Source organism: Montipora foliosa, chromosome 1 (assembly GCF_036669935.1).
Source record: "Montipora foliosa isolate CH-2021 chromosome 1, ASM3666993v2, whole genome shotgun sequence".
Lineage (NCBI taxonomy): Eukaryota > Metazoa > Cnidaria > Anthozoa > Scleractinia > Acroporidae > Montipora > Montipora foliosa.
The window spans coordinates 2,416,888-2,444,853 of record NC_090869.1 but is presented as its reverse complement, the minus strand read 5'-3'; the positions used below and the strand labels follow the sequence as shown (position 1 = coordinate 2,444,853).

Here is a 27,966-nt window from a genome sequence, read left to right as displayed (position 1 = left end):
GCATGTGTTTATGCCTTTTGTACGGCAAAATTTGGAACACTTCGATCACAAGAAAAATTTGACGGGTATATCCGTCGCTAAATGAATAATTATTTGTTGTGGAGGTAACATTTTTTTCGTGAACAAATACAGTAGCAAGAGAAACAGAATGTTATTTTAATTGTTTTTGTCTATGGATCTCGGAGGCGGCTTTCACTGTGCGAGTAAGAAAACCCGTGAACATTTTTATTTCATTCTGACAGGTCAATTGTGTATTGACCAATCACAAAGATCTCTCTTCCCGATTGTTGGCAATAATGCCATCAAACCTGAATGCAGTGTTTCCTTGTTTGAAGAAAGAAGTCAGAAGCACAGAAAAAAGATCGATCATTGATAATATATTTACATGAAGAATTGTGAGAACATATCGTGACTCGTTCCAAGCCTTGTTACTTCCCCTTTAATGTATTTTTTTTTGTCAGTCTCTCTATGCTGCAACACTTATTCATTCACAGTCCAGAATGAAAAAAATTACTTTTTGTTCTGTGTCATTCCGGTCCACGCTAATCAGCTAGATTCTAGTGTCCTTCTCGTTTATTCTGCCTTATTCTGTTGTCATTCCGGCTCGTTCCGGTATATTCCGGGGGTGTCTACAAAACGAAGACCCAAGACCCAAGACCGAAAACCTAAAACGTGCTGAAACGCATTGTTCGGCGTTAAAACAGTAAAATCGACAGGGTCTTTGTTTTGTAGAAATGCCCTCTTCAAACTACAAAACGAAGACCCTCGCTAAGAAGCTTTATGTCGCGCTAAAACAATCAAATCGAGAGGGTCTTCGTTTTGTAGAAATGCCTCCTTCAAACTACAAAACGAAGACCCTCACTAAAAAGCTTTATTTCACGCTGAAACAATAAAATCGAAAGTGTCTTTGTTTTGTAGAAATTCCCCCTTCAAACGTTCCAGAGACCTATTGCGCTTTGTGTTCGGTTACCGTCAAATGTAAAGCCTGGTTTTCACTGGCGACGCAGCCACAAGCACAAGAGCAAGCATAAGAGCACTTATTTCACCGTGAAAGAATAAGCACAAGCGCAAGCACAAGCATAAGGATCAAAAATTTTCCTTTTCCTTGTGCTTGCGCTTATGCTTGAGTTCGCTCGCATTGTGTGAAAACGCAGCATAAGAACAACGAAATTTTCTACGTCTGGCCAATCAAAGCACTCATTCCAGATTCTCCGCGTCTAAGCATTTGAACAAAATGGCGGATCCCGTGGTTGTTATTTAATGCTTATGTTGGCGTTCGTTTTCAGTAGCATAAGCAACCTACAGCTGTTACTGCTTGTGCTTGCGCTTGTGCTTGCGTCTCTAGTGAAAACCAGGCTAAAGTTACCGGCTCTGGCACACGTTTAAATGTTTGCCGCTACATTGATTCGTTTCGCTACTGTAATTGTTGAGCGAAACTTCTGTTGCCGTTTCAAGGTCATTATCAGTTTAATGAATAAAGAAAAAATAAATCTTTGAATTCCCATGCAAGATAAAAATAAGCACTTCCAATGTACATGTATAACTTAGAAATTGTGAACTTCATTTATTGGCTAACTTTGTTTCGTTACCATTCAAAACATTCATAATGATATGCAAAGTTTGAATATGCAAATATACCCAAAACTCGACAAGTTCGCGGGCGCTTACGTCACTGTTAAATACCAGTTTGGCGCAAACTTTTTTCATTCTACATTGTACATGTAGCTCATTCTTTCAGCGGACAACGCAGAGGCGAACGGCCCACCCTCCCTCCCGAAAATCGCGTGGGTCGTGTCACCAGCTACTCCTAACCCAAGCAGCTTGGCTCAGACCCCTGATCAATATTTTTCCCCATATATTATTACAACTGAGCATGAATATGAATGTTTTTGAATAGAATACTTTTCGTAATAATAAGTGTTAGGTGACAGCCACCATGTGCAACAAAATCAGGAGACGATAACGATGAATAAAAACAATGTCTGAAATAAAATATTTGTATTTTCTTTGTTATTGTGAGCCTTCGTATAATATGGAAAAGCCGTTTAACTAAAAGCATTTGTTTCTTTTTGCGTGACATAAACAGTAGTTTGAGGCTGGCATGAAGCCACTTGAATTCGTTTGTTTTAGCATCAAGCGAGGGTCTTCATTTTGTAGTTTGAAGGGGGCATTTCCACAAAACGAAGACCCTATCTATTTTATTATTTTAGCGTGAAATAAAGCTTCTTAGCAAGGGTCTTCGTTTTGTAGTTTGAAGGGGGCATTTCTACAAAACGAAGACCCTACCGATTTTATTGTTTTAGCGTGAAATAAAGCTTTTTAGCGAGGGTCTTCGTTTTGCAGTTTGAAGAGGGCATTTCTACAAAACGAAGAGCCTATCGATTTTATTGTTTTAGCGTGAAATAAAGCTTTTTAGCTAGGGTCTTCGTTTTGTACTTTGAAGGGGGAATTTCTACAAAACAAAGACCCTATCGATTTTATTGTTTTAGCGTGAAAATAAAGCTTCTTAGCGAGGGTCTTCGTTTTGTAGTTTGAAGGGGGCATTTCTACAAAACGAAGACCCTATTGATTTTATTGTTTTAGCACCGAACAATGCGTTTCAGCTCGTTTTAGGTCTTCATTTTTGGGTCTTAGGTCTTGGGTCTTGGGTCTTGGGGCTTCGGTCTTCGTTTTGTAGACACCCTATATTCCGGTATCATTCTTGTTTGAACCGTCTCATTCTGGTGTCATTCGGTTTTATTCCAGAGTCATTCCGCCTTGTTCCGACATATTCCGGTTCATTCCGGTATAATCTGCTTTACTTGTGTGTCATTCTGCCTAATTCTGGTGTCATTCCTGCTCGTTTCAGTATATTCTGGTACCATTCTTGTTCATTCCGTCTCATTCCGGCATATTCCGGTTTATTCCGGTATACTCCGCTTCGTTCCTGTCTTTAGTAATGCCCCAATTTTTCCTATTAAAATGTCTTGATTGAATCACCAAAAATACCTACAGTGTAGTCTACATTTTAAAACACTTTAATGCTGACGTTTGATACATGTACGTCATGCACAACATTCGCATCAGATCTGTATCGCATTTACAAACTCGAGTTTGTCACGTGTAATAATGTGATACAGATCTGCCGCTCATAATTGTTACAGCACATAATTATTAGTCATGGAAGTGCTACTGTAGCTTACAGAAAGTTGAAGCCCATGACTGTTTAAAACACGCTTCAGGAACTTGCAAACATTTTCGAATTTTCATGGCCAGGACTCAAAAATCTATTTTGCTCAGACAAATTTGTCCAGAAGTAGCATATTTACTTATGTCTCCAAATCAGGGCTTCTGATAGGATGCGGAAAAAATTAAAGATTATGCGGAAATTTTGGCCATATTATGCGTAAACGTGTTGATTATGCAGAAATTACACCGGATTATGTGGAAATTTGAACATTATTTTATAAAACTAATAATTAGGCCCGTCCAATGTATTTACATGCTTATGGTAAATCAGGACTAGAAATTGCGACCAATACAGTCGCTTTTTTCCCTTTACGATTGAGGGCGCGTTCGATTGACCCTATTCCGGAATAAGAATACGTGGAGTAATGATTAAAACGACATGTTTGGCGCGTTTTGAAGCAGCAAGGATAATAAAAATATGTTTAAAATAGCATTTTAGCAGATAATTGACAATTTGGATGACATTGTGAATCTCTGTAAAAACGAAGGATTTCTAACTTACATTCTATGTATTCCTATTCCGGAATAATGGTCAATCGAACGCACCCTAAGATATCTGGCCGAGTCGCCAATTTGCGACCAGCATTCACCGTTAAAATAAAAGGGTAAGTAATCGGCATTTTGCCGAAACTTTTGCTAAAAGAAATAAAGCGATAAAAAAATATTTTGCTTCTTGTCATGAATTTTGTTTCAATTTGGAGATATGGAGCAAAATTGTGATGTGGTTGAACCACGATCCATTCCCTCGATCATTCACCATTTTCAGCGGTTTTTTACACATACGTACGTGGTGCGGGCTCTTTGTTTTGTACAACAGTACCGATACTTCATCGCAATGATTGTCCCTACTTTACCAGAGTTACAAAATGATGCAATTTAATTTGCTACTATAACCTGCGGCTAAATTTTCATACCTTGTATCTTTTCTAAAAATTTCGAGCCTAGGGTATGTTATGAAAACGGTTTAACTAGAGTCCAGGCTCATTCCTGAAAAATGAGTGGAAACTGCTTACGAACTTTCATCTTGCGAACGAAAATGGTGTGTTTTCTTCAATGTTCAGGAAAATAACCGTTTCAAAATAGTCAATCTCATTGGCTTTTGTGTTTGTGAGGGTGTCAGGGTGGTAAGCAGTTGCTTTATTATCATTAATATCAGGCATTTCTTCAGTTTTATATGCGGAAAATATCGTAATTAGGCGGAGGATGCGAATTTTTGGGAATTATGCGGATCCGCATCGCCGCATCCTGTCAGATGCCATGCCAAATGCACTGTATAGCTTTTAAGTCAAGTATATTTCCCTTTTAGAGAATACGCAGATTTAGAAATTGACCTGTTGTAATTTCCATTTTTTGACACCGAAATAATTAATAATGCTTACTTTGCTGTTAAACATTCCTTAAAGAAGCAATTGAGATCAGCTGAAACCCTTTTTTAAAAGGTTTTTAGCTGATCTCAATTGCTTCTTTAAAAAAGAAAACTTTAAAAAAAGCTTTTAAAAAAGCTTTTCTATATGTTATCTAGATATCCAGTAACATGACCTTTATGTATAATGCGCAGCATGACGGTTTACCAAATTCATTTACTTTTCACTTTGGTCATCAAACTTGCTAATTTGCACAAGTCATTCATCAAGTTTGAAAAACAAATCACTGTTGTTGTTTTTTAATAGAAACCATTGCACCATGATTGTTATCAAGATATACTGCTGTTACATTTGTATGTACCAGAAACTAGAAACATTTTACCAGAATGTTGATGTTCCTCTTTCTTACCTTGCAATATTTCCAAACCAATGTCTTTGATGACCTTCCCTATATTACTGGCCTACGACCTTGCTCTGGCTATTTTGACATCTTCGCTGATCACTGCGTACATGTACAAGAAAAGAAAACTTGATAAGAAGTGGCTCAGTGTTTTGTTCAAGATGTAAAAAACCATGCAATATTAATAGCATCACCACCATCAGCTCTTTCCTTTATCTAGTCATGCATAATCGTTGACTACATGACTACAGGTCTGCAGTGACAAGTATTTATTGCTCCTAAATTTTACGCATCATGCGGAATCTTAGACTACCCAAAGCACGTTAATGAGCCTTTTAACCTTAGAAAAGATGATTGATGTGTTCACTTTGTGACAATGTTTAGATTGGGGAAGGGTTTAAAAGTGCATGTTGAAACTGAACAGTGTCACAGAATTTAAAATTTAATTTAATTTAATATGATTAAAATCATAATGCCATATCAGCTAGATATTGTTTCCTTTTTTCATTACTACATGTAAGAGTGATTTTACATTACCCAAAGGGAACAATAACAATATCATGTATCACTGGTATTTTATTGTTATAAAATAGTATCAGAGATGTATCCAGGTTTTCAAATTTGGGGGTCCTCTGGACCCCTTTTTGAAAAATTTGGGGGTCCATTGCAAAATTTTGGGGGTTCAGCTAATTAATATTCAAGAATTAATATGCGATCTATTGCCTCTTAATTGCTGTTGCAGTACCCTTTCAGATTTCTAATTGCACAAAAATAAAGTCTTATCCCTCCCAACGAATATGTACTTAAAATGATCAATTTCTTTGAAACTGTTGTGCCTGTTGATTCATCGATCAAAATGTATGGGCTGTCAAAGCTCCATCGATCACATTGAAATCCGTATGCTGTAGGAACTGTTGGCTCCAGTTGATAAATGATCTAGATCTCCACAGAAAAAAAAAACAGAACTGAATCTCAATTTTCCATAAAAGAGCATCATTTATTTTAACTACACTTGAGGCGTAATTTAGGAACAAAAGAGTAAACAAATGTTAGCGATCGCTGCACAATTCATCGTCGGCCCGTGCGGCCGTGGCTTCGCCATGGCCAATGTTAATAATCAAGCGATTGAATACATTCAAGTTTCATGTTCAACACGTTAATTATAACACTAACTCCGAAAGAAAGTTGCATAATTTGCAAAACAGACAAGTTACGTGCAAAACAAGAACCGAGATGACGATGACACGTGAGCGCCCGGAATTAATTTTTTTATCAACAGGGTCGCACAAAACAAAAATTTAACATACTTTGCCTTTGGATTCTCTGTTATTTCGCTCACGATAAGCGAACTAATGCTTGAAATTTACTTGGAAAGCATGCAACAAACTGAACTTCGACCGAAAGTGTCGCCGATTGTCTCACGTAAAAAACATGTACAGCTCAGATCAGGTCACGCAACACGTGCGAATTCAAAACTCGACTTCTGAAGCTGGACATACTAAGTAATGGTTGACAAAATGAAATTATTGGACTACAAAAATCCGAAAATAGCAGCTAACGTTGAAATTTAAGGAACTCAATCATTTCTCCGTTGTGAGAAATGGGAATGTTCAATTTCCTTGGGAAATACGCCGTTCGCATGTTTTTCCTGGCGTTGGTAATTTGCATAAACATTCGATTTTTTTTCTGCGTTCAATTGGACCCTTTGTTCCATATTCTATGCGTCCAAAAGGAAAACAAGTGCGTCCCAGGACGCAATGACGCACTCTGGATACATCTCTGTAGTATGTTAATGTTTTTAATATATATTGTTTATGTTGGGGATGGCTAACTTTGGAGTCCACTGTTGAGTGCATCAGATGACCTTTTTTAGAATAATATAAAAGAATGTTTTCCTGTTCTGGAAAAATGCCAACCAGTTTCATGTCAATGAAATTAAGATAAATTTATCATTTCAAAGAGATTAATTTGTTATTTATAATATAATAAATTGAATAAATGTATGATAATTATAATAATCTATTTTACACTGATAATTTACTTTCATGATAAAATTGTCTACATCAGAACGATTGATACATGACTTTTTGTACTAAAATCATATTGCCTAACTTAAATGGATTTTCACCCTGGAAAATGATGTGGGCGAGGGTCTTTGATCCCACTCATGGGTTAAGTAAAACCCAAATGGCCCCATTCCATTCTTCCTTGGAGCACCTAACATTTTGTTTGAAGTTCAAGTAGTTTTTTATTGCAGGTGTCCAAGAACAGTGAAGCAAATTAGCCGAAATTGTCCTTTCTAAGGAACCAAAAAAGCTCATTAACATGCTTTGGGACACTTTTTAGCAAAAAAAGGGGGGTCTATGGACTGGGTCCATAGAAGTGGTCCATGGACCCGGTCCAAAAGGGGGGTCCATGTTTTGTCCTTTCCCTTAGTTACCTGGCTAGTAAGAATGGCAGCAAGGCTGCTGGTGACCCTGCTTTGATACAAACCTTAAATTTGTGCTTTTCTAAAGTCAATATACACTAATTAGAATTTACAACAACACCATAATTTACATGATAAAAGCAGTGAGGCCTGTATCTATACAAGGTCACTGGCAGCCTCACAGCCATTCATAGGCTACTGTAGGTCACTGAGCTAGCAACTGTAAACTGGCCTATTGTCCACCAACGTTAACTCCTGTTGGATGGGGTTAATACCTGGATAGGAGACCATGTTGTAATACTCTGTGTTATACACTCTAGCAAGTCACGCAGCTTGGCTATCTGGCAAGAAAGTTTACTGATATCCTGCAAAACTGTTATAATTGCATTATAACACATGCATTCCATAATCATTTTTAATAAAATGACTAACAACAAGATAACAGTCAAGATACGTCAAGAGTGAATACCTTCATTATTGAACAAATGCTAGAAACGGGTACAATATGATTCTTCCAAAAATATACAACTAATGGCAATAAGGTTAGGCCTTTTAATTGAGATTTTTTTCATATATAATAATCTTTTTAAGCTTTTTATCAGGATTCCAATACAAATCCTTATATTTTTGTTGGCCACGCTCGCACTGAGCTTGGGGTGCCTGTGGTTTGTGAGGATGGTTAGCACCAGCTTTATCACTAATATCAGGCATTTCTTCTGTTTATGTGGATAATATCGTAATTATGCGGAGGATGCGGATTTTAAGGAATTATGCGGACCCGCATTGCCGCATCCTATCAGATGCCATGAATAAGGAACAGAACTTGCACTATGGTAGCATTTCCTTCCAACATCAAACCTTTTTTTGCATTTTTGCCACAGACCAAGGGCCATTATCGATGCTTGGATCAAGCAATGGTCACTTTCACTGTTTACATGAGCGACCTTATACAGCACTTCACTCGTTTAAAAAGGTCGTGACGTTTGCTCGTCAATTTCAACCCCCCACACTTTAAACACCGTTCTAGCTGCTCAATTGTGTAGTGTTCTGGTTCTCTCTCAAGAATAGAGCCAAGAACACGGTCAACGTTGCTTAAAACCGAAATGATTGAAGTGAATATTACGCCTCATTTGCGTTGTAACTCTTACAGACTGAACTTTGTTTGTCTGAGTCACTCGGGGCTCTATAATATTACATGACGTCATTAGTGCAAGGCGTAAGTTGTCTAATATAAGGCACTACAGCTCTGTGGCGGTATTCCTCTGTGGCACAGCCATTCTACTCAATTCAATTTAAACTTAAGCCGACTTGGCACCAGCCATTCTACTCAATCCACTTTACCCACTTTCCTTCCCTTCGGCAATACAGCTCGCGCAGCAAAAGTAACGCTTCGATCTTTGTGGAGGGGTATTGTGCAATCGCTCCTTTCCGCTTATAACCACCGATCATGGCCAAATGTCGGAGGATCGTCATGCTATAGAGTATTTTCCTTTACAGTGTTTTAAATCGCTTACCAAAGGTTTACGAGGCTTTCATAGTATATCAGTCCGGTCTTGATTCCCTTTACATCTTCTTCACAACTTAGCCAAATAATCTTGCACTTCCTTGGGCGCAGCAAGTGGTTACCAAATTTGGTAATGTTTGAATGACAGTTGCCATAGCAATGTTGAAGAATCAGTCACGCTATTTTATTTGAAAATTCCAGAACATTTTACACTATATTCTTCACACGATCTAGTTAACCGAACCGTGAAATGCAAGCAAAATTTTAAGAGAGTGCTTACGGCTAATCGCTGAAGCGAGCGCTTAGGCTCCACCAGTAAACGAGTGCTATATTCAGCACACGATCTCGTTAATGACCACTGCGTAGCCGTGTAGCCGCGTAGTCGCGTAGCCACTTCTTTCCTTACTAACATGTTCTATGGGGAGGGGTGGTAATGACCACTGCGTTCCCGCGTAGCCACTTCTTTCCTTACTAACATGTTCTAGGGGTAGGGGTGGTAAAGACCATTGCGTTCCCGCGTAGCCACTTCTTTCCTTACTAACATGTTCTAGGGGGAGGGGTGGTAAAGACCACTGCGTAGCCGCGTAGCCACATTCAAGGTCACTTTTGGAGTGGCGGGATATTCAGCAGTTAAGATTTCAAAAATATTAAAATATTTTTAGTCGTTTTATTAATATCATCCACTCGACGGAAAATTAGATCATTGCACAGGGCACAAAGCCTGAAATTAAATTAAAGCTGTTAAACTGTGGCAGGAATCACTTGTGCAGACCACGATTGACACATAAATCAATTCTTTCTCCTAGATTATGTTCTTGAGCCCAAATTTAGACCTTTCTCATGTGAGATTATCTGCAAAGAAAAAGGAGGCCCCTAATAGGAATCTTGACAGTTCGACTGCTGACATTCCAGCCGGAAACTAAAGCGGAAACAATAATCAGAGCCATTTTAGAATTAGGTGCAATTATTGGAGTGTGACCGAGTCATAACTGATAAACATATATCTCTTCATTTATTCAATTAATAACCGGGCCATCTTAACCTCAGCAGGAGTCGGCTATCCGATCTATTTAAAACAGGTGTGAGCTGAGTACTAATTTAGATTTTTACCCAATTTTGACCAAAAATCAGCAAATTAAGCATTACGGTGCACCTTTCATATCTCTGATATGACATAAATTGAGTCAAGGATTGTTACCTCGATGAAATTTGATCGTCCGTGTGAAAGTAGTCCTGAGAAGGACTGTTGGTAGTGACTGACGTTTCGACAACCTGCAAAGGAGTCACTTGACTCTGAAGATGACTCCCTATCAGAGTGGTCGAACAGTCAGTCACTGTCCTTTTCAAGACTCCTTTCTCATAGACAATCGGTGCCTAAAATGATGAATTCCTTTGCAGCAAAGAGTTCTTGTCTAACACAAAGGTAACCCATGCAACTGCCATGAGAAGAAACAGACACAACATTTGCATTGAATTTTATTGGCTTTTTGTCCCGGCGTCCAAGAGGCATCAACGATCTCCAACAAAGTCTCCAATCACATCTTGTTTTTCTCTTCGTGATTTGATTCAGGTGCATCTACTGGAGATCGACGATTATTCCCAACATTTCCTTCACAATGGTTTCAACATTGAGCTTGCTTATTTGCCCCTAATTGCTATGTATGTTGTTGCTTGAAATTTATTGTCCAATATGATGCGGACCGAGAAACTTGGTCTACAAGAAATCAATAAGGTTCCTTAAAAAAAGCTCTGCCAGTGATTATTTGTTCCAGAGATGTTAATATTCCCAATCATTGATCATCTCAATTTTCATAAAATATTGCTACATCTGGTGTGGCATCCAGGCCACCGCGTTTCTCAAAGAGGATATGTCTTCTTGAAAACCTGATCAAAACTTATGCGTGCCGGCAGCTATAAACCAGCCAGGAATGTAAAGAAATTCCGGCACCAGCCATGAGATGGAAGGATAGCTGAAAGCGACGATTTTCTTCACTTGACGAATGGACAAAGGTTGGTTTCCTGAAAGACCCAAACAAAAATACAATCAAAGCGGCCATAATGGTTACACCAAGGACACCCAACGAACAAATTAAGCCAAAAGGCTTTGAGAGACATTTCTAGGCTCTTTGTAATGTACACAGAATGTCTAAAGAGATGTTTCTATCACCTAAAAAAAATTTGATCTGTTCTGTTAGGAGCCTACAACTTCATGATGTAAGGGCAATTTTACAGATCAAACTATTTTTAGACGAGCTCTTACATAACATTTGGCTTAAACGGGTGACCATTCTCAATCCCATGGGTAATAATAACCTTTCATGAAAGACTTGTGATTAGCTAAAAATAACTCGTTCTATAAAAACACCTTTCCAGAAATACAATGACGTTTACGTCCCTAGTCATGAGCTCCTGTTAAACGACATTCAAGCCACATCCGTACGAGCAGATTTCAAGACAATTTTCACCTTCTCGAGTGGACGCGCACCGTCGGCTTCCTGGGAGAATACTCTCTAGAGAGTAAAGGAACTTCCGACGTTAAATAAGGTGTACCTTTACCTTTTAATACCACTCTGGTTACGCTACGTTGACGATAATTTCACAGCTCTGCACGAAGACAAAATCGACGACTTTTACAAACATCTTAACAGGCAAAACGTCCACTGCACATTCAGTTTATCAAGGACATATCGGTTTATAGGAAACCTACCCGCACTCACTTATGTCCAGGTTTGCACGCAAATGCGACAATTGGGAATTTTGCGAAAAATCGTAAATGGTGCAAAACAGAAGACAAATCCCCAACAAGGACACGCGATTTTTGGGGACTTTTGTTCTCTAGCTTTTCAGTGTTCTGCGATTTTTCGCAAAATTCGCAATTTTTGCACTTGCGTGCAAACCTGGACATACTCTGACAGACTCCTTGACGAAGCATCTTACAACCCTACTTCGCAAAAATCGCGACCAGATTTGGTTCTTACTGAAGGAAAAAAGATACCTATGCTTCAAAGGAACCTGACACGAGCAAAGATGTCTCCAGCTTCTTGTTAAATTTAATCTGGGCACCGATGATACTTCTCAAATTAAAGTGTAATTACTACGGCAGGACACATTTCGCCCGTAAGAAAAAACTGAAATATGAAGCTTTTGCCAAATCCTTTGGGAAGGACCGCCAAAATATTACCTTCATTTAATAGTGGTTTTACGTCTTTCTGCTCTCATTTCAGAACACCAGAAATTTTGCTACGCTCACTACACTTAATGCTCTTGTTACATTTGGTACGCTTGCTACACTAGCAGCAGTATCTGCGAGTGCTCCACTAAATGTAGGTGGCGAATGAAGCAACTGTGTACATTCGTTACACTTGTTACGTTTCACACTTGTTCACGAGTCTCATACTCTTCTTTGACTTGCTCTACTTATTAGTGTTCTTGGGATTGCATTTCTAAATCGTTTATCACTCATGAGGTATAGCTTGAACAAAAAACACAAAATGTGATCAACCAGTCGCAGAGCCTCTTCGCCAAGTTGCTGTTTGACTCGAATAAAGACCCCAGACGTGGGAACTCGCAAATGTGGACACAGCGCAAAAGGAACACGGTGTGTAGATGTCGCGAGGAAACTGGATTCTCTAAATACTTTCTAAGTATGCTGGTTTCTCTGAACGTATAATGTTGTAAGCGGGGCTATAAACAAAACCCCTCTTCTTTCCTTTTTTATAGGAGTCAGGTGACGTAAATATTGAGACTGTCGACATTGTCGACCATGCCTCGAAGTCGGTGACATTGTTATTATGGATAAGTTATCTTTTCATGATTTTGAAGGAGGAGAAACTTTAGAGGAATGGTTTGTTACCATGGGAATTGAGTTGTTGTATACACCTTCATATTCTCCAGATCTTAACCCAATAGAGCTTTGTTTTAATAAACGTAAATCTGAATTGAATGGTAACTTGAAGGAAATTGTTCATTCCAATTTTAATTTAGCAATAGCAGAAGCAGTTGAGGGTCAGTACGCAGTTATTACAACGGCTCTCGCGATTGGTTCAGAAAACAATGGACAAAAAAAGATACAAAAGAAACAATACACCCTAACTCTAAAAACAATAGAGCTGCGTCCTAAAGGGATCCAATGAAATTAGAGGTTGTAAAAAGCTGCGTCCTGGGTGCAGTTGAGACTATCTAAGCACGAGATATGGCTGGATTTACGAAGTTATAGATTACTTGTTTGTATGAGGACTGTACAGCAATGATCACGGTCATAAGAAATTTTTTCTTGAATTTTTCAATGTAAATGAAGAAGTTCAAGTTCACGTTTCCCTGGGAAACTTTTAAGTAGACACGTATCAGTGGTGACCGATGGACATACCACGGCGGAACGAGAATAAATTTTTGCAAAAAATATATATATTGCCAGTGTACGCGCGTGCCACTGAGTTCAGTGTTGTTTTAAATTGCACACGCCCTTCAAATACAAATGAACACAATATTTAACTTGAATTTCATGGTGCAGAGGTTAGTAAAATTACCTCTGATGAATTTTACAGTCGAAAATCATCTTCCTGTTTGTTTATCATTACAATCACATTAATGTGAAAATATTATAACGAAAGTCTTCATTTCAGCTATGACGAGTTAATGATAAGTTTAAAGATGCTGCTTCATATTCACAGGCATCACTCGACTCCTGTTTAGTACTAATGGCCCTGTTGAATTCTACTGTTTCCTTACTGTTTGTACTTGTACGGTACTACAGGTTGCAGTGCATGCGGCTACGCGGATCGGGAGGATATTACATGGAATACACGCTTGTGGGTGGGTAACCCATTGCCCTTACTGCTACAGGGACATGGACGCCCGAAGGAAAGACTTCTGGGTGTGGAGGTGGCAAGAAGTTATAAGGGTCACTTGTGTTGACGCTATTTTCGCTTGTAGACTGTTCCAAGAGAAGGCTTTCCCTGATGACCATTGCTAACTGCTCAGTCTCTTTCCCCTTATTTCCTGGAGCAGTATACAAAATTTGTGAAGAGAGCTTCTCAGCACTATGACTGCTACATGCATGTGCATTACTGGGAAATTTTATACCATGTCGCTCAAGGGACGTCTTTGCTGGATTTTTACGCCTGCGGCTGCCGCTCTGCTTTGACTTAGAAAATGCAAGACTACCCGAATTATTGTCAGTAAGAGCTTTCTCTGAAACATTTCCGATGTCTTGTTTCGCAGGCCAGAGTATTTTTTCCTCTAAAGTTCTTTTCTCAGTATTCCTCCACGAGATAAACATGTTTAAGTAATAATGACAAGTTTTTGTTGCCGTTCACAAGGTATGCCGCCTTGTTCACTTTTGGAACAAATCACTTTCAATGCGGCTTTGTACTTTGTCTTTCATCCTTTCTACGGCACTTTTCTTACTTTCAAACTCTTCGACTAACTTGTTAAGCTCACTTTGACGTCTCTTGATTTGACAACGCATTTCTTTCATATTGAGTTCACCAGGATGAAATTTTTTCTCTCCACACTGCAAGACAGATGAGTATTTTCCGTACTCGCACTTACGCGGAGAGTGTCCTACACGCAAATGGAAATTTCTGCAAATATTTCAATCTCGAGGATCAGACCTAACTCTTTCTAGAGGGGAAAGGAACGGTTTAGGGAGCAGGGAGAAACGGCCAAAAAAATAGTGGGACGAGGGAAAAAGTACGCCCAAAAAATAGGGAGACGAGAGAACCAGGAATGAAAAGGGAGAAGGAAGAATGTCTTGAAAACATGACATGAGTCTTTAAGCTTTACCGAATAGATCTGAATAGATGTTAATATAACTGTACAGATCTGTTCCCCGCTTCCCTGTAAGCAGAGGTCACTTTTCTTTTGCGTCCACTGGGCTGACGAGTACGAGAAAAATGAATTTTTCCGCGTTTTGAATAATTAGCGGGAAAATATGCTCTCGTCGTTATGAACTATCAAGGGATTCGGTAAGAGTATTTAAGAAGGTGTTTTATGTAGATTAGTCATCTTGGTGTTCTCGCTGGAGGCACTTACTCTTACTTGAAATTTACGACGGGCGACGAGGATTCTTCGTCATCTCCTTCTATTCCTTCCGACTTGCATGCCATTTTGGAGGCCAAGAAGAATGTTATCTTATCCGCAGTAAACACGCAGATTCAGGGCCTACAAAGCAATTTGCTTAAAGCGCAGACGGATTTGGCGTCACAAATAGCTTCGGAGGTGCAACCAAAAACCTACGTCTTCAAGAAGAAAGGGAATGAGCAATAGTTCGTCAAGATCTTGCTTCGTCTGGTTTTCACCTACTCAGAGGTTAGTTTTCCTGGGATCTATTTTAGAATTTGGCGAAGGTTTAATTCAAATTCCTGAGTTTCGTATCCATCAGCTCAAATCTTCCCTCGTTTCTTGTCTTCGAAATAACCAAATTTTAGCCAGAGAGCTTGCTTCAGTTACAGGGCAAATTATTTTTATGGCTTGTGCAGTAGGCAATATTACCAGGTTGTTTACAAGAAACTGCTATGCAGCGATGGAATGTAGATCCTCTTGGGATCAGCCCTTGCACGTCTCACCTGAGACTCGTTATGAACTTTCCTTTTGGTTGAACAATATTGACTCTATTAATGGTAAGGTTATGTCTCCTAAATCAAGCGCAGTTGGTGTTGTTTACTCCGATGCCAGTGACTCTGGTTTTGGTGGTTATTTCGTGCAGTGTGGCTTGGATTTAGTGTCAGGTGTTTGGTCCCACGAGGAAATGCGGACTAGCTCTACTTTTAGAGAGATTTTGGCAGTTAAGTTTGTTCTGCTTTCTTTGCTAAACCAGCTTTCAGGTTTAACCTTTAAATGGTTTACGGACAATCAAAATGTACCTCGGATTATTTCGTCTGGTATTAGTAAAGAACATTTGCAGTCCGAAGCCTTGTCTATATTTAGTATCTGCTGTAGTCATGGGGCCTTTCGTCCACTTTCGTTTCACCAACATTGACTCAGTTTGGGGTCCTCATTCTATGGATCGTTTCGCAAATCATGTGAATGCCAAACTCCCTCGTTTCAATTCAAGATTTTGGAATCCAGGTTCTGAAGGCATAGATGCTTTTGTTATGGATTGGCACGGGGAGAATTATTATGCCTGTCCGCCTATCTGCCTTATTCTGCGTGTCTTACATCATATGAGTAACTGTAAAGCTTCAGGTTCTCTTATTGTTCCCTTGTGACATTCCCCCCCCCCCCCTTTTTGGCCGATGATTTGTCCAGATGGAGAACGTTTTGCATCTTTCATTATCGATTGGATGGAACTTTCCTCATTCAAAGAAGCCTACATCTCAAACGAAAACTTGAACTTCAGGATGATTGCTTTAAGAGTCCACTTCGATTGTTAGGTATTTTTCTTTTTTCTTTTTTTCTTTTGCGTGCTGTATTTTTAGTGGGCCCAATTTTTTTTTTTTGTACTCTTGGGGCCGTGCGGCCTCCAGTTAGCACACGATAGCAAATACTGTGTCATGTTTTTCTATTGTTGTTTCGCACGGGTTAGGTGGTGTTAGGGAATTTAGACGAGAGATGAATTTTTCCGTGTTTTGAATAATTAGCGGAAAAATATGCTCTCGTCGTTATGAACTATCAAGGAATTCGGTAAGAGTATTTAAGAAGGTGTTTTATGTAGATTAGTCATCTTGGTGTTCTCGCTGGAGGCACTTACTCTTACTTTTTTATGCTAATTTGTCTGTTTTCTTTCTTTTAGTTCTCGATGTTAGCGTTACTGAGAAGTAGCTGATTTGCGTCCAGTCGCGTGTGCTGAGTCTTTATGGAGTTTATTTAGTAAACTTTTCACTGCTAGTGTTTTTTATATATTCATGTACTTTCTGAATGCGTGCTTATGTGTCGCAATTGATCTGTCATTTTGGTAGAATATGGAGGTTCTCTATTTCGCTATTTGCCCCTTTCAGTGTATTGGCCTTTTTTTGTGCCAAGAGATTTTTGGGACCATCTGTGCCCAGGAATATGGGACCATCTGTGCCCTCGAGCATGGGACCATCTGTGCCAAGCTTTCATGGAGTTGTGAGTTAATTTAAGGCGTCAAATAGTTTGTGTTTATCTAACATGTTTTTTAAAATTGGTATTAAGGGACAATCTGTGCCCCCTACCGGACTCGGGAGTATCTGTGCCCAGCATTTATGAAGTTGCGAGCGAATTTGAAGTGTCGATTAGTTTGTGTTTGTTTGATATGTTTTGAATTTGTGATTCAGGGACTTTCTGTGCCCTTTGTCGGACTTGGGGCTATCTGTGCCCATGAGAGTGTGGATTTATTTGTAAAATCCTGTGTTGGATTTACTATTTACTTTTATTGCTGTTTATCAGTTTTCTAATCTCAATTCATTAAATAATATAGACGGATGGCCTATCTTTTTTGTCTTTCTCTTCTTGTCGGTTAGTTCTTGTCTCTTTGCAGATGTGGTCCAGTCGGAAATGTGGTCGGAATTCTTTTCCTCAACCCCCGAGCATCTCCAAACCACTGCTTCCCTGGTGAAGAGCACAGTTCTTGGTTCTAAAGCGGATGGTACTGTACGTACCTACCTGGGAGGTTTTCGAAGATGGAAACGTTGGGCTTCTTCCAACCATGTTTGCCTGTTTCCTGCTAATCCCTTTCAGGTCGCAATTTATTTACAATGCTTGCTTCAGGATGCTAATTCTCCTTCTCCAGTTCTTAACGCCGTTTATAGCATTGACTGGGCGCAGCAGATGGCTGGCTTGTCTAAAATCTCCGATCATCCTCTGGTTTCCCGAATGGTCAGTGCGTCTCAGAGGCTTCTGGGAATGCCCAAGGTTAAAAAAGATCCTGTGACTCCGGAGATGTTAAAGGCCCTCGTGGAATCCAAGATTACAGGTAAGTCTCCTTCTATTTCAGATCTCAGATCGGTTGCCTTCTGTCTTATAGGTTACGCGGGTTTTTTTCCGTTTTAGCGAGTTTAGCCATATAAAGGCCTGTGATGTTAAGTTCTTCCCCTCGTATGCTTCCATTTTTCTAGAATCGTCGAAAACTGATCAATTCCGTGACGGGGCGTGGATCGTTATCGCGAGGTCAGACCTACCGACTTATCCTGTCAAGGCCTTGGAAGAGTACATCTCAGCTGCGCAGATGGACCTCACCGAAGATTTACCTCTCTTCAGAGCCCTTGCTACTCCTCGTTCGAAAGAGATGGTCCGGAGCCAAGGGATTAGTTATACGAGAGCTCGCAAACTTGTAAAGGACGCTTTTAAAGGTTTAACAGACGTTTCAAAGCTCAGTCTCCGTAGCCTAAGGGCTGGAGGAGCCACCTCAGCAGCTTGTGCCGGAATTCCTGATAGACTATTTAAACGTCATGGTCGTTAGGCGAGCGAAAACGCCAAGGATGGCTACGTTAAAGACGATTTTAATTCTCGTCTATTGGTCACACGATCTTTAGGGATCTAAATTATTTGTATTGTTTTTCTTAAACACCGTGCCCGGCAGGTCGGGGGAGTTCTATCCATAGGGCCGGGGTTTTTCCTCAGTCTTTGCTGCAACGAGCGCGGTGAGGTGTTTTCATCCTATGGATGCTCGTTGGTTCTTCCCCAGGTTCTGTTTTTTGTTAGCTGTTTTTTGCCTTATGCACCTATCACTTTGATTGTAATTGTTGCTTTGGCGTGTCTCAATAAACGTGCGGCCTCCAGTTAGCACACGATAGCAAATACTGTGTCATGTTTTTCTATTGTTTTTTCGCACGGGTTAGGTGGTGTTAGGGAATTTAGACGAGAGGAATCCTCTACCATGGGTCGAAACTCACTTTGATCCAACCGCTGTCCACAACCTTAGACGGCACTCTACGAAACGCATGCCCCATGTTATGTTTGCTGACAGTGACTTGAGCCCGCTGTGTCCCGCGCATTCCTTTACAGCAATTCCTCTTTTGTTACATGAGCCAACACAACATGACGTATCATGTGTGGATTCGGTCGCTAAGTAGCCGCTGCGCATGCTCAACACAACGAATTTCGGCCCATGGGAGAGGTCTCTTTTCCTGTACTCTTCAGCCTGGCGAACGCAAAAGAAAAGAGACTTTTGCTACCAGGGAAGTTCCCCGCTGGACCCGCTAAACAATTATATCGAAGAGAACACTGGGTAAACCCTGGGTATCCAATGCTGTTTTAAGCCCGTAAGCTCCGGTGTTTGCGGTATTTTGATTTAAGGAGGCAGTGTGGCCCAGTGGCCCAGTGGTTAGGGCGCTTGCCTTGAGATCCGGAGATCCCGGGTTCAAGACCCGCTCTGACTACTCAATGAGTTCAACTTCCCAGCTGCACTTGTAAATAGCCAACTGGTTTGCCTCTGGCCAGTTGGGATTCTTAACAGTTGTAATTGTTGTGTTCTGTTGTTTCGTTGATTGTTTCATTGGCCCTGAAAAGCCCCTATGGGGAGCGGTCAATTAAGTATGTATTATCTGTATTGTATTATAATTTTTGAATGGTCTTTTAGCGCTTTAAGCTAGTAAATTCTCGCTTGATTGTTTGGCCATTGCAAGATATTGTTTGACCGTAAGTGAGATTTAGATGCCTCGTCGGAAAATCGTGAGACCTCAACTAAGTGTTCGTCAAAACATTTGGAGACTTAGGTCTTTGGAGGGTCCCTTCCGTGTGCCTTTTGTGCCTTCTGTGTCGATTCGAACATCACGGTCAATAGCAAGGCCATGGTGAGTACAAAATGTTCTCTGTCTTCTTTGCACTGCATGTGAACTAAGTTTTCAAAAATGTACAGCAATAAACTGAAATGCCCATTGAACACTGCGTAAGACAATACATCAAATCAATACAATAACAAAGCATGAGGCTGTTAGTTTGAAAATGCCACAAAGGTAGAGTACATCATAAAAAGGTAAGCTGGTACTGTAGTCCGTAGGTATTCAAGGGTTTCAAAGAGCAAAGTTCTTTAATAAAGTCACAATATCGGAAGGAATTTAGACTGCAAATTTAGTGTTACTTTACGTACTGAACAGGGAGAGAGGTAAAAAGTCAGGGAACAGGGAGAAAAATGAGTTAAAAAATAGGGAGATAAGATATTTACCTAACGTTTCTTCTCCCCTCTTTCTAGTTTCATTTCAGTTTCGTGTACTTTCCCTCTTAGTGGTTGAATCTAGGACCTTTTCTATTCTATGCTTTCTTCACTTTTTATGATCTACCTTTCAAGAGAAGTTCTTTCTTTGCATAAGGCTTGACATTATCATCCGTACGCGTTTCAATCGATGATTTCTATGGTCTTTGTGCAATCTTGCTCACCCCTATCAATGCAATTAAGGATATAGCTCTTCAGAGAAACCCGGGCTGTGGCGCGTCCTTCAGTAGAGCTACATTAGGTTTCCTTTTGTAACTCGTGCCCAGTAGAACGGGTATTCGCAAATACTCTAGGGAGCCAGCTTAAGCACGTGCGTTTTTTAGACGCGGACGGCAACCGGAAGAGAACATTCAGGGAGCCAGGACAGAGGTGTCTCCCAGAATTTTATACGAACTATCTCTAATGGAGAAAAGATACTTAATTGTGTGAAGACAAGTTAAAAGGGAAAACAGTTCACTTCCGTTTGCCGTTTGCGTCTCAAAAACGCGCGTGCCTCAGCTCGCTAAAAAAAACGCGGGTAGTTCAGCTTCCTTATGACTAGATGGATCAGCTCTCTCAGCAGGTTTTGTTTTCACAGAAGGTGAAGAGCCCTAGAATACTTAGCTTGAGTCGCTGAGTACTTATTCCAACGATTAGTTTTGATGTCGAAATTGGCAATTCTCAGGCTAATTGGATCGTCATTCAAAACTAAATAGATGCTTACCATTTAGCCAAAGAATCCCCAAATTTCAGTTTGACGTCAAATGGAAAGGCTATTTTCCGGGAAATCTCTTCGGAAATTGTGGACAAGCTCCAGAGATAGTCCACTTTTTCTGTTCGGAAGGCAAATCGGGAACTTCTCGTATTATTTGCGAGAATCGTTCCGTTTCCAGGCCCTTCCTCGCAAGATCGAGTAAATATGCGGGATGAAATGCCAGGTGGTAAAAATGGTAAGCGCCATTCTCTTCCGGTTGCACAATAAATTCGGAAAATCGCTTACTTTTATGCTACGATCACTCCACCCAGATTATTTTGCTAAATGGTAAGCACTCTATACTCTCATGATACTCTCCTTCGTCATTTTCATCCAGTATCCCGAAAGTCGAAAAACGCATCTTAAAAATACTACTCGTTATGGCCTTGCTCAACTCGTCAACAGTTTTTGGCGGACTCATGAGAAAAATCCTTCTGGTATTACCAACTTCGACTGGCACTTGCATTTCCGACTCCATAGTTGCTTCGCGCGTGAACCTGCCTACACTCAATGTAAAACTTGAAAACATGATCGTTTGGCGCCAAAAACGTTATCAATTTCGTGACCTGAGTCCGCAAACGTTTCATTGGTCAAACGTGACAGGTATGAGACTAAACCGTTAACGTTTAAAAGGTAAAACTACATGCAAAATTAGTCACACTTCAAGGATGAACGCAAATGGTGGTAATAAAATTTGGCGCAGAGTTTTGGAAATCAAAATAGCTGTGAGGTTGATCGGCTGGATAGGCCAGACTCTTTACAACGTTCAACAGTGAAAAACATACAATTCATTTAACTTTAATGAAAAGAACGACTTCCTAAAGTTTAAAGGTAATATTAATACTGATTGAATTACTGGTCTTACATCAAAGAAATTTCTTATAGAAAATGCTATCGAGGGACACCTCATCTTAGGGTGAATCTTTAAATAAATGGAGGACTTAAAGAATAAATGCTATACCGAGTAATTGCATTGTGACTAAACTTGATAGACAACAAATGCAAGGAAACGATGTTACGTGCTTGTAATATTTCGATATAAATCTATATCATCTTCAGACTAAGGCGGGATACAAGTAGCAGAATCTTAAATACTGCGAGATTGTGCAACAGTATAATCACGTGAAAATGAAAAACAAAGAAACGAAACTGTCAGGAGAACAGGCGGAGTTCTCTACTGGATTGACTTGATTCACTTCTTGAGAGACTGAAGAGAAGGAATCATTTTTGACGAGATACATAGGAATTAAAGAGTTGAACACCAGTATTCCATTTTGGTTAGTGTTAGTGTGTTTCAGGAATAACCGGTTCTGATTGCTTGACTGACGAGTTGAATTAAAATGAGTAGAAGCCAATGCCTTCAAAACGAACATTGAAAAAGCTAGAGAAGAACACATATCTACAGTATAAACACATTTACAACACTGCACGGATAAATTTCGTGATGTCACCATATTTTCAGATAAAATGTAACTCGGCTTTTTTTTATCAAAGTTACAATTCTAGTCTTTTATTTAGGAGACCAGCGAGGTCTTCGAGTTCATACTTTAACCGGTGTGGTTGGAACGGCCGAACCGGGTTGAAACTTGTTGGTTGTTCTGCGTGTCAGAGTTACCCCTGAAACGCTGGATACACCTGATACGCTTGATATTCTTGATACGCCGGACACCCCTAATACGCTTGCTGCACTTGACAGAGCCTTAGGAAGGAATTTATCACCCGACTCTGGGAGAATACTTTATTTAAACCCAAGAGTGCGTTCGATTGACCGTATTCCGGAATAAGAATACGTGGAGTGATATTTTAAAATGGTATGTCTGGCGTTTTGAAGCAACAAGGATAATAAACATATGTTTAAAATGGCATTTGAGCAGATGTTTTACAATAGAAACATATTTGTATTCTCAGTATTGCACTGGAACTAGCTTGCAATGGAGGCTAATACGGGGAAATATATGAAACATTTAATGACTGGTCCCGAGGGAAACGGTTAATTTTGTTTCCGGAGAATCTCAATCTTTCCCCGAGATTCGAGGGAAAAAAAATTAAATCATTAAGTGATTTGTCATATAGCAAAAAAAGAAAAAAGAAAAACGTGCAATGGCAAAAGCAACAGCGGTCGTTGGTCACTAGGGAGCTTAAGCACGCGCGTTTTGAGACGCGGACGGCAACCGGAAGAGAAATTTTTGCGTGCCATGACAGTGGTGTCTCCCAGATTTTTGTACTAATTATCTCTATTGGAGAAAAAATACTTAGCAATGTAAACGTGGTTGCGTGAAAACATGTTAAAAGGGAAAATAGATCACTTCCGGTTGCCGTCCGCGTCTCAAAAACGCGCGTGCTTAAGCTCCCTAATGCTAATGAGGGGAAACATTTACCCTCTCACGTCAAAGACGCTGTCGGGAAAAAATTCCTGCTCTATAACAATAAAAAGTATTTGCATTTGAAAAGATTTCCCCCCATGAGCTTCCATTGCAAGCTAGTTCGAGTCCAATACTGAGAATACGAATATGGTCTATTTTAATAAGAATCTCCGCAAAAACAAAGGATTTTATTTTATTTTTACCTTCTATTCTATGTATTCTTCTCCTGGAATACGGTCAATCGAAATCACCCCCAACTCAAATGCAAAGTAGTCAAGCATGTGTTGACTTTGAGAGCCTAAGAAAGGGATTCAGCGCCAGCGGCACCTATTTTGTTCCATCTCAAATCCAAAGTAGTCAAGCATGTGTTGACTTTGAGAGCATCAGAAAGGGATTCAGCGCCAGCGACACCAATTTCGTTCTCTATCAAATACAAAGTAGTCAAGCATGTGTTGACTTTGAGAGCCTCAGAAAGGGATTCAGCGCCAGCGGCACCAATTTTGTTCCAATTCAAATGCAAAGTAGTCAAGCATGTGTTGACTTTGAGAGCCTCAGAAAGGGATTCAGCGCCAGCGGCACCAATTTCGTTCTCTATCAAAACCAAAGTAGTCAAGCATGTGTTGACTTTGAGAGCCTCAAAAAGGAATTCAGCGCCAGCGGCACCAATGTCGTTCGAACTCAAAACCAAAGTAGTCAAGCATGTGTTGACTTTGAGAGCCTCAGAGAGGGATTCAGCGCCAGCGGCACCTAATTTGTTCTGTCTCAAATCCAAAGTAGTCAAGCATGTGTTGACTTTGAGAGCCTCAGAAAGGGATTCAGCGCCAGCGGCACCTATTTTGTTCCCTCTCAAATCCAAAGTAGTCAAGCATGTGTTGACTTTGAGAGCCTCAGAAAGGGATTCAGCGCCAGTGGCACCTATTTTGTTCCCTCTCAAATCCAAAGTAGTCAAGCATGTGTTGACTTTGAGAGCCTCAGAAAGGGATTCAGCGCCAGCGGCACCAATGTTGTTCGAACTCAAATCCAAAGTAGTCAAGCATGTGTTGACTTTGAGAGCCTCAGAAAGGGATACAGCGCCAGCGGCACCAATGTTGTTGCCACTCAAATGCAAAGTAGTGAAGCGTGTGTTGACTTTGAGTGCCTGAGAAAGGGATTCAGCGCCAGCGGCACCAATGTCGTTCGAACTCAAATACAAAGTAGTCAAGGATGTGTTGACTTTGAGAGCCTCAGAAAGGGATTCAGCGCCAGCGGCACCAATTTTGTTCCAACTCAAATCCAAAGTAGTCAAGCATGTGTTGACTTTGAGAGCCTCAGAAAGGGATTCAGCGCCAGCGGCACCAATTTCGTTCTCTATCAAATCCAAAGTAGTCAAGCATGTGTTGACTTTGAGAGCCTCAGAAAGGAATTCAGCGCCAGCGGCACCAATTTTGTTCCAACTCAAATCCAAAGTAGTCAAGCATGTGTTGACTTTGAGAGCCTCAGAGAGGGATTCAGCGCCAGCGGCACCTAATTTGTTCTTTCTCAAATCCAAAGTAGTCAAGCATGTGTTGCCTTTGAGAGCCTCAAAAGGGGATTCAGCGCCTGTGACACCAATTTCGTTGTCTCTCAAATCCAAAGTAGTCAAGCATGTGTTGACTTTGAGAGCCTCAGAAAGGGATTCAGCGCCAGCGGCACCTATTTTGTTCCCTCTCAAATCCAAAGTAGTCAAGCATGTGTTGACTTTGAGAGCCTCAGAAAGGGATTCAGCGCCAGCGGCACCAATGTTGTTCGAACTCAAATCCAAAGTAGTCAAGCATGTGTTGACTTTGAGAGCCTAAGAAAGGGATTCAGCGCCAGCGGCACCAATGTTGTTGCCACTCAAATGCAAAGTAGTGAAGCGTGTGTTGACTTTGAGTGCCTCAGAAAGGGATTCAGCGCCAGCGGCACCAATGTCGTTCGAACTCAAATACAAAGTAGTCAAGCATGTGTTGACTTTGAGAGCCTCAGAAAGGGATTCAGCGCCAGCGGCACCAATGAAGTTACAACTCAAATTCAAAGTAGTTAGGGTTGTGTTGACTTTGAGAGCCTCAGAAAGGGATTCAGCGTCAGCGGCATCAATTTCAGTGAAAAGCAAATTCAAAGTAGTCAAGCATGTGTTGACTTTGAGAATTTCACAAAAAAGGTTCACATGATGGAATCCACTCACGGCGAGATCTTTAACACGAAAGTTCTGTCCAAAGGTCTGAATTAACTTAGACTGAAGGTTCTCTCCATGACATTTGCATTCCAATATACAATCAAGTGCCAACTCTAAAATTTCTGCTTCGGAATTCATGATTCCCATATTGGACGAACTTGCAAGCTCTGCTATGCTTTTTACCAACGAAACTGTCATCTCTTCAGATCTTGTGGACAAAATACCACTCATGAATAAAAACAATTGTTTCAGTTCATTCATGTTCCTTACACCGGTCACTACTGATGTACAATCAGTGTCTCCATCAAGGATCTGATGAGCAAGATAAAAGCCAGCAAAGAACTCTTGAAAGGTCTTGTGAAGAAAGCAAAAGCGCGAGGATGGTTTCCTCTTGCTGCCACCGGTCTGGATCGAAAGAAACCCAAACTTGATCAAATTACTGGAACTGACTTTAAATTCATTCTCGTCGAAAAACAACTCTCCTTTACCTAAAGACTGCAACGCCATGCATCCTAACTGCACCAGGTCATCCTTGTAAATTTCCAGTAGGTCAGCATCACTGCCACTCGATGATTGATTTCTCTTTTCATATCTTAACAAAACACATCGCACAATTTCTGTGTACAACTGTGTCCTTTCCGGTGGAAGTACACCCTTGAAATCTTCAATAAGGATGCAAAGTAAAGCTGTATTAAGAGGATTCCGTGTCAACTCTATCAAGTCTCTATTTGCAAACATGTCAAAATCAAGCTGTTTGATTAGCTCTTTTGCCAAGTGTTCCATGCCTTTAAAGTACTTAAGAATGTAGCTCTTTGCGTCTTCAAAAGTAAATCCGATGATCTCCCACAGGGTGTCACAGTACCGCCTTACCCTCTTACCAGCTTCATGGCGTGATGTGATAACAATGTGGCAATTGGGTAGGACTTTACTTTCCAGAAGGTCATTACACATGTCAACTTTACTGGAATCCACTTCATCAAGTCCATCAAGCACTAACAGAACCTTGGATTGATTTTCTCGAATGAACTTGAAGAACCATTCCTTGTCTTCTTTGTCAATATCAAGAGGAAGGATTTGGTCATCAATGGCCTCCCAAATATCAGTTTTGATATCACGACACCTTAAAAGCAACAGAACGTCAATCTCGGGAAAAGACTTGTCCCATTCTTCTCGTTTCACTGCCCAATCATATGCCAGTTTCTGACAATAGGTCGTCTTTCCCATGCCTGGGTCTCCTTCAATTAAAACAGTCCGTGGCTTTGCACAATCCTTGTGTCCTTTAAAGATAGCTGTCATGTTGGTTATTTCATCAGTCAATGTTCCCCTTGTCTTTTCTTTACCCAAAATCTTTAGCTTGGTAAAAACGTCATCGAGATGAAAGCTGAAGTCATCAAGCCATGGAACAGGAAAAATAATTTTTTCACGAGTACTGTAGAGCTGACGGACCCTTTCTATAATATTGGCAGAATATGGTAATTCTGCAAAAGACAAAAATAATTTTAAAAAGGTGTTGCCTGAAGTGTTTTTTCACTCCAATCTCAACCTTATTGTGTTCTTAATTTTGACAGCACAAAAGGTCCCGTATTCAGCAATATTTGAAAAACAAATAACACGAACAAAAAATGTAGTTTGATAGTAATGCAAATTACTTTTTCCCATTGCAAAGTAAACGTCATAAGTTTGAGACTGATCTTTGCGCCTGTCATGCATCCGGGTTCCAAAACCTACATGAAATACTTCCTTACTTTTCAACTCAAGATATCATTTCTTCAGAAAAAAAGTTGTAACAACAGGTCAAGTATCCACTCCAAAAAAGACACAATTCTCTCAAGCAGTCTTTATCATATAATATTCTCCCTATCATTGACTGTAATTTGTAATATTAATGTGGAATAACACACATCCCCTGAATGAAAATTTATGCTTTAATAGTTTTAGTTTTTTAGTTTTAGTTTTCCGCTATCCACTCAAGCAACGTCCAGACCTTACTTACTTTATTTTATTTTAATAAAAACTATTAAGGCTTGTAAGCTTAGGTTCACTCACATGAAACTTAAGATACAAAATACCACGTTTTTACTGTATCTGTGGTAAAATTAATACTTAATATCTGGAATAGAATTTTTAAGTTTCTTTCTGAAGGAAGCCGGAGATGCAGAGCCAGTCTTATCAATACAGAGCGAGACGAAAAGGAGGGAAGGCGAAAGGAGCTTGCATGCCTTGTGTTGTAGCCTGACATTTCCTTTCAGTGATTTGAATTTATTACCTTGATTTTGCTGACTGTGTGTGCTGCTTCCTGCAGCTTCTGAGAGAACATCAGCACAGCTTGCTTCTGGATGCACAGGATCTATTGTAAAATAGCCAACATAGTCCGCTGTCACGTTAATGACAAAAGAAACAGCAAGAATTTTATTGGCACTGTCCAAGACAAATAATAATATTAACATTTAGAAACTAGACAGAAAGCCGAAGAACCCTTTATGACACAGCTGACTAAAAAGAGAATCGAACTAAGCTAAATTAAGAAATTGATCACCTACAATAAACTATAACTTAGCGATGTACAGTTGTATTCGAAAACATAGTACAAGTGCTGAAAAATCAAAGACAACACACATCAGAAAGCAAACCAAGTCAGTGGATCTGTATCAAAATAGCAG

At 40.1% G+C, this 27,966-nt stretch overlaps 3 protein-coding genes across 3 annotated transcripts in view; all 3 read right to left on the bottom strand.

Annotated features, from left to right (window-relative positions):
- LOC137981407 (uncharacterized) overlaps nucleotides 1-9,013 on the bottom strand; it is a 44,411-nt gene extending 35,398 nt beyond the window's left edge. The window contains exons 1-2 of the mRNA XM_068828566.1: nucleotides 8,935-9,013; nucleotides 5,002-5,094 (exon numbers count right to left, since the gene is read on the bottom strand). The gene's annotated coding sequence lies outside the window, so the exon portion shown is untranslated. The remainder of the gene's footprint in view (nucleotides 1-5,001; nucleotides 5,095-8,934) is intronic.
- Nucleotides 1-27,966, bottom strand: part of LOC137993521 (uncharacterized) — a 520,905-nt gene that overhangs the window by 400,233 nt on the left and 92,706 nt on the right. The window lies entirely within an intron of this gene.
- LOC137981391 (uncharacterized) overlaps nucleotides 21,554-27,966 on the bottom strand; it is a 29,482-nt gene continuing 23,069 nt past the window's right edge. Inside the window, 2 exon segments of the mRNA XM_068828565.1 lie at nucleotides 21,554-26,784; nucleotides 27,573-27,653. Of these exon segments, the coding sequence (XP_068684666.1) occupies nucleotides 23,432-26,784; nucleotides 27,573-27,653 (3,434 nt within the window). The 3' untranslated portion in view covers nucleotides 21,554-23,431.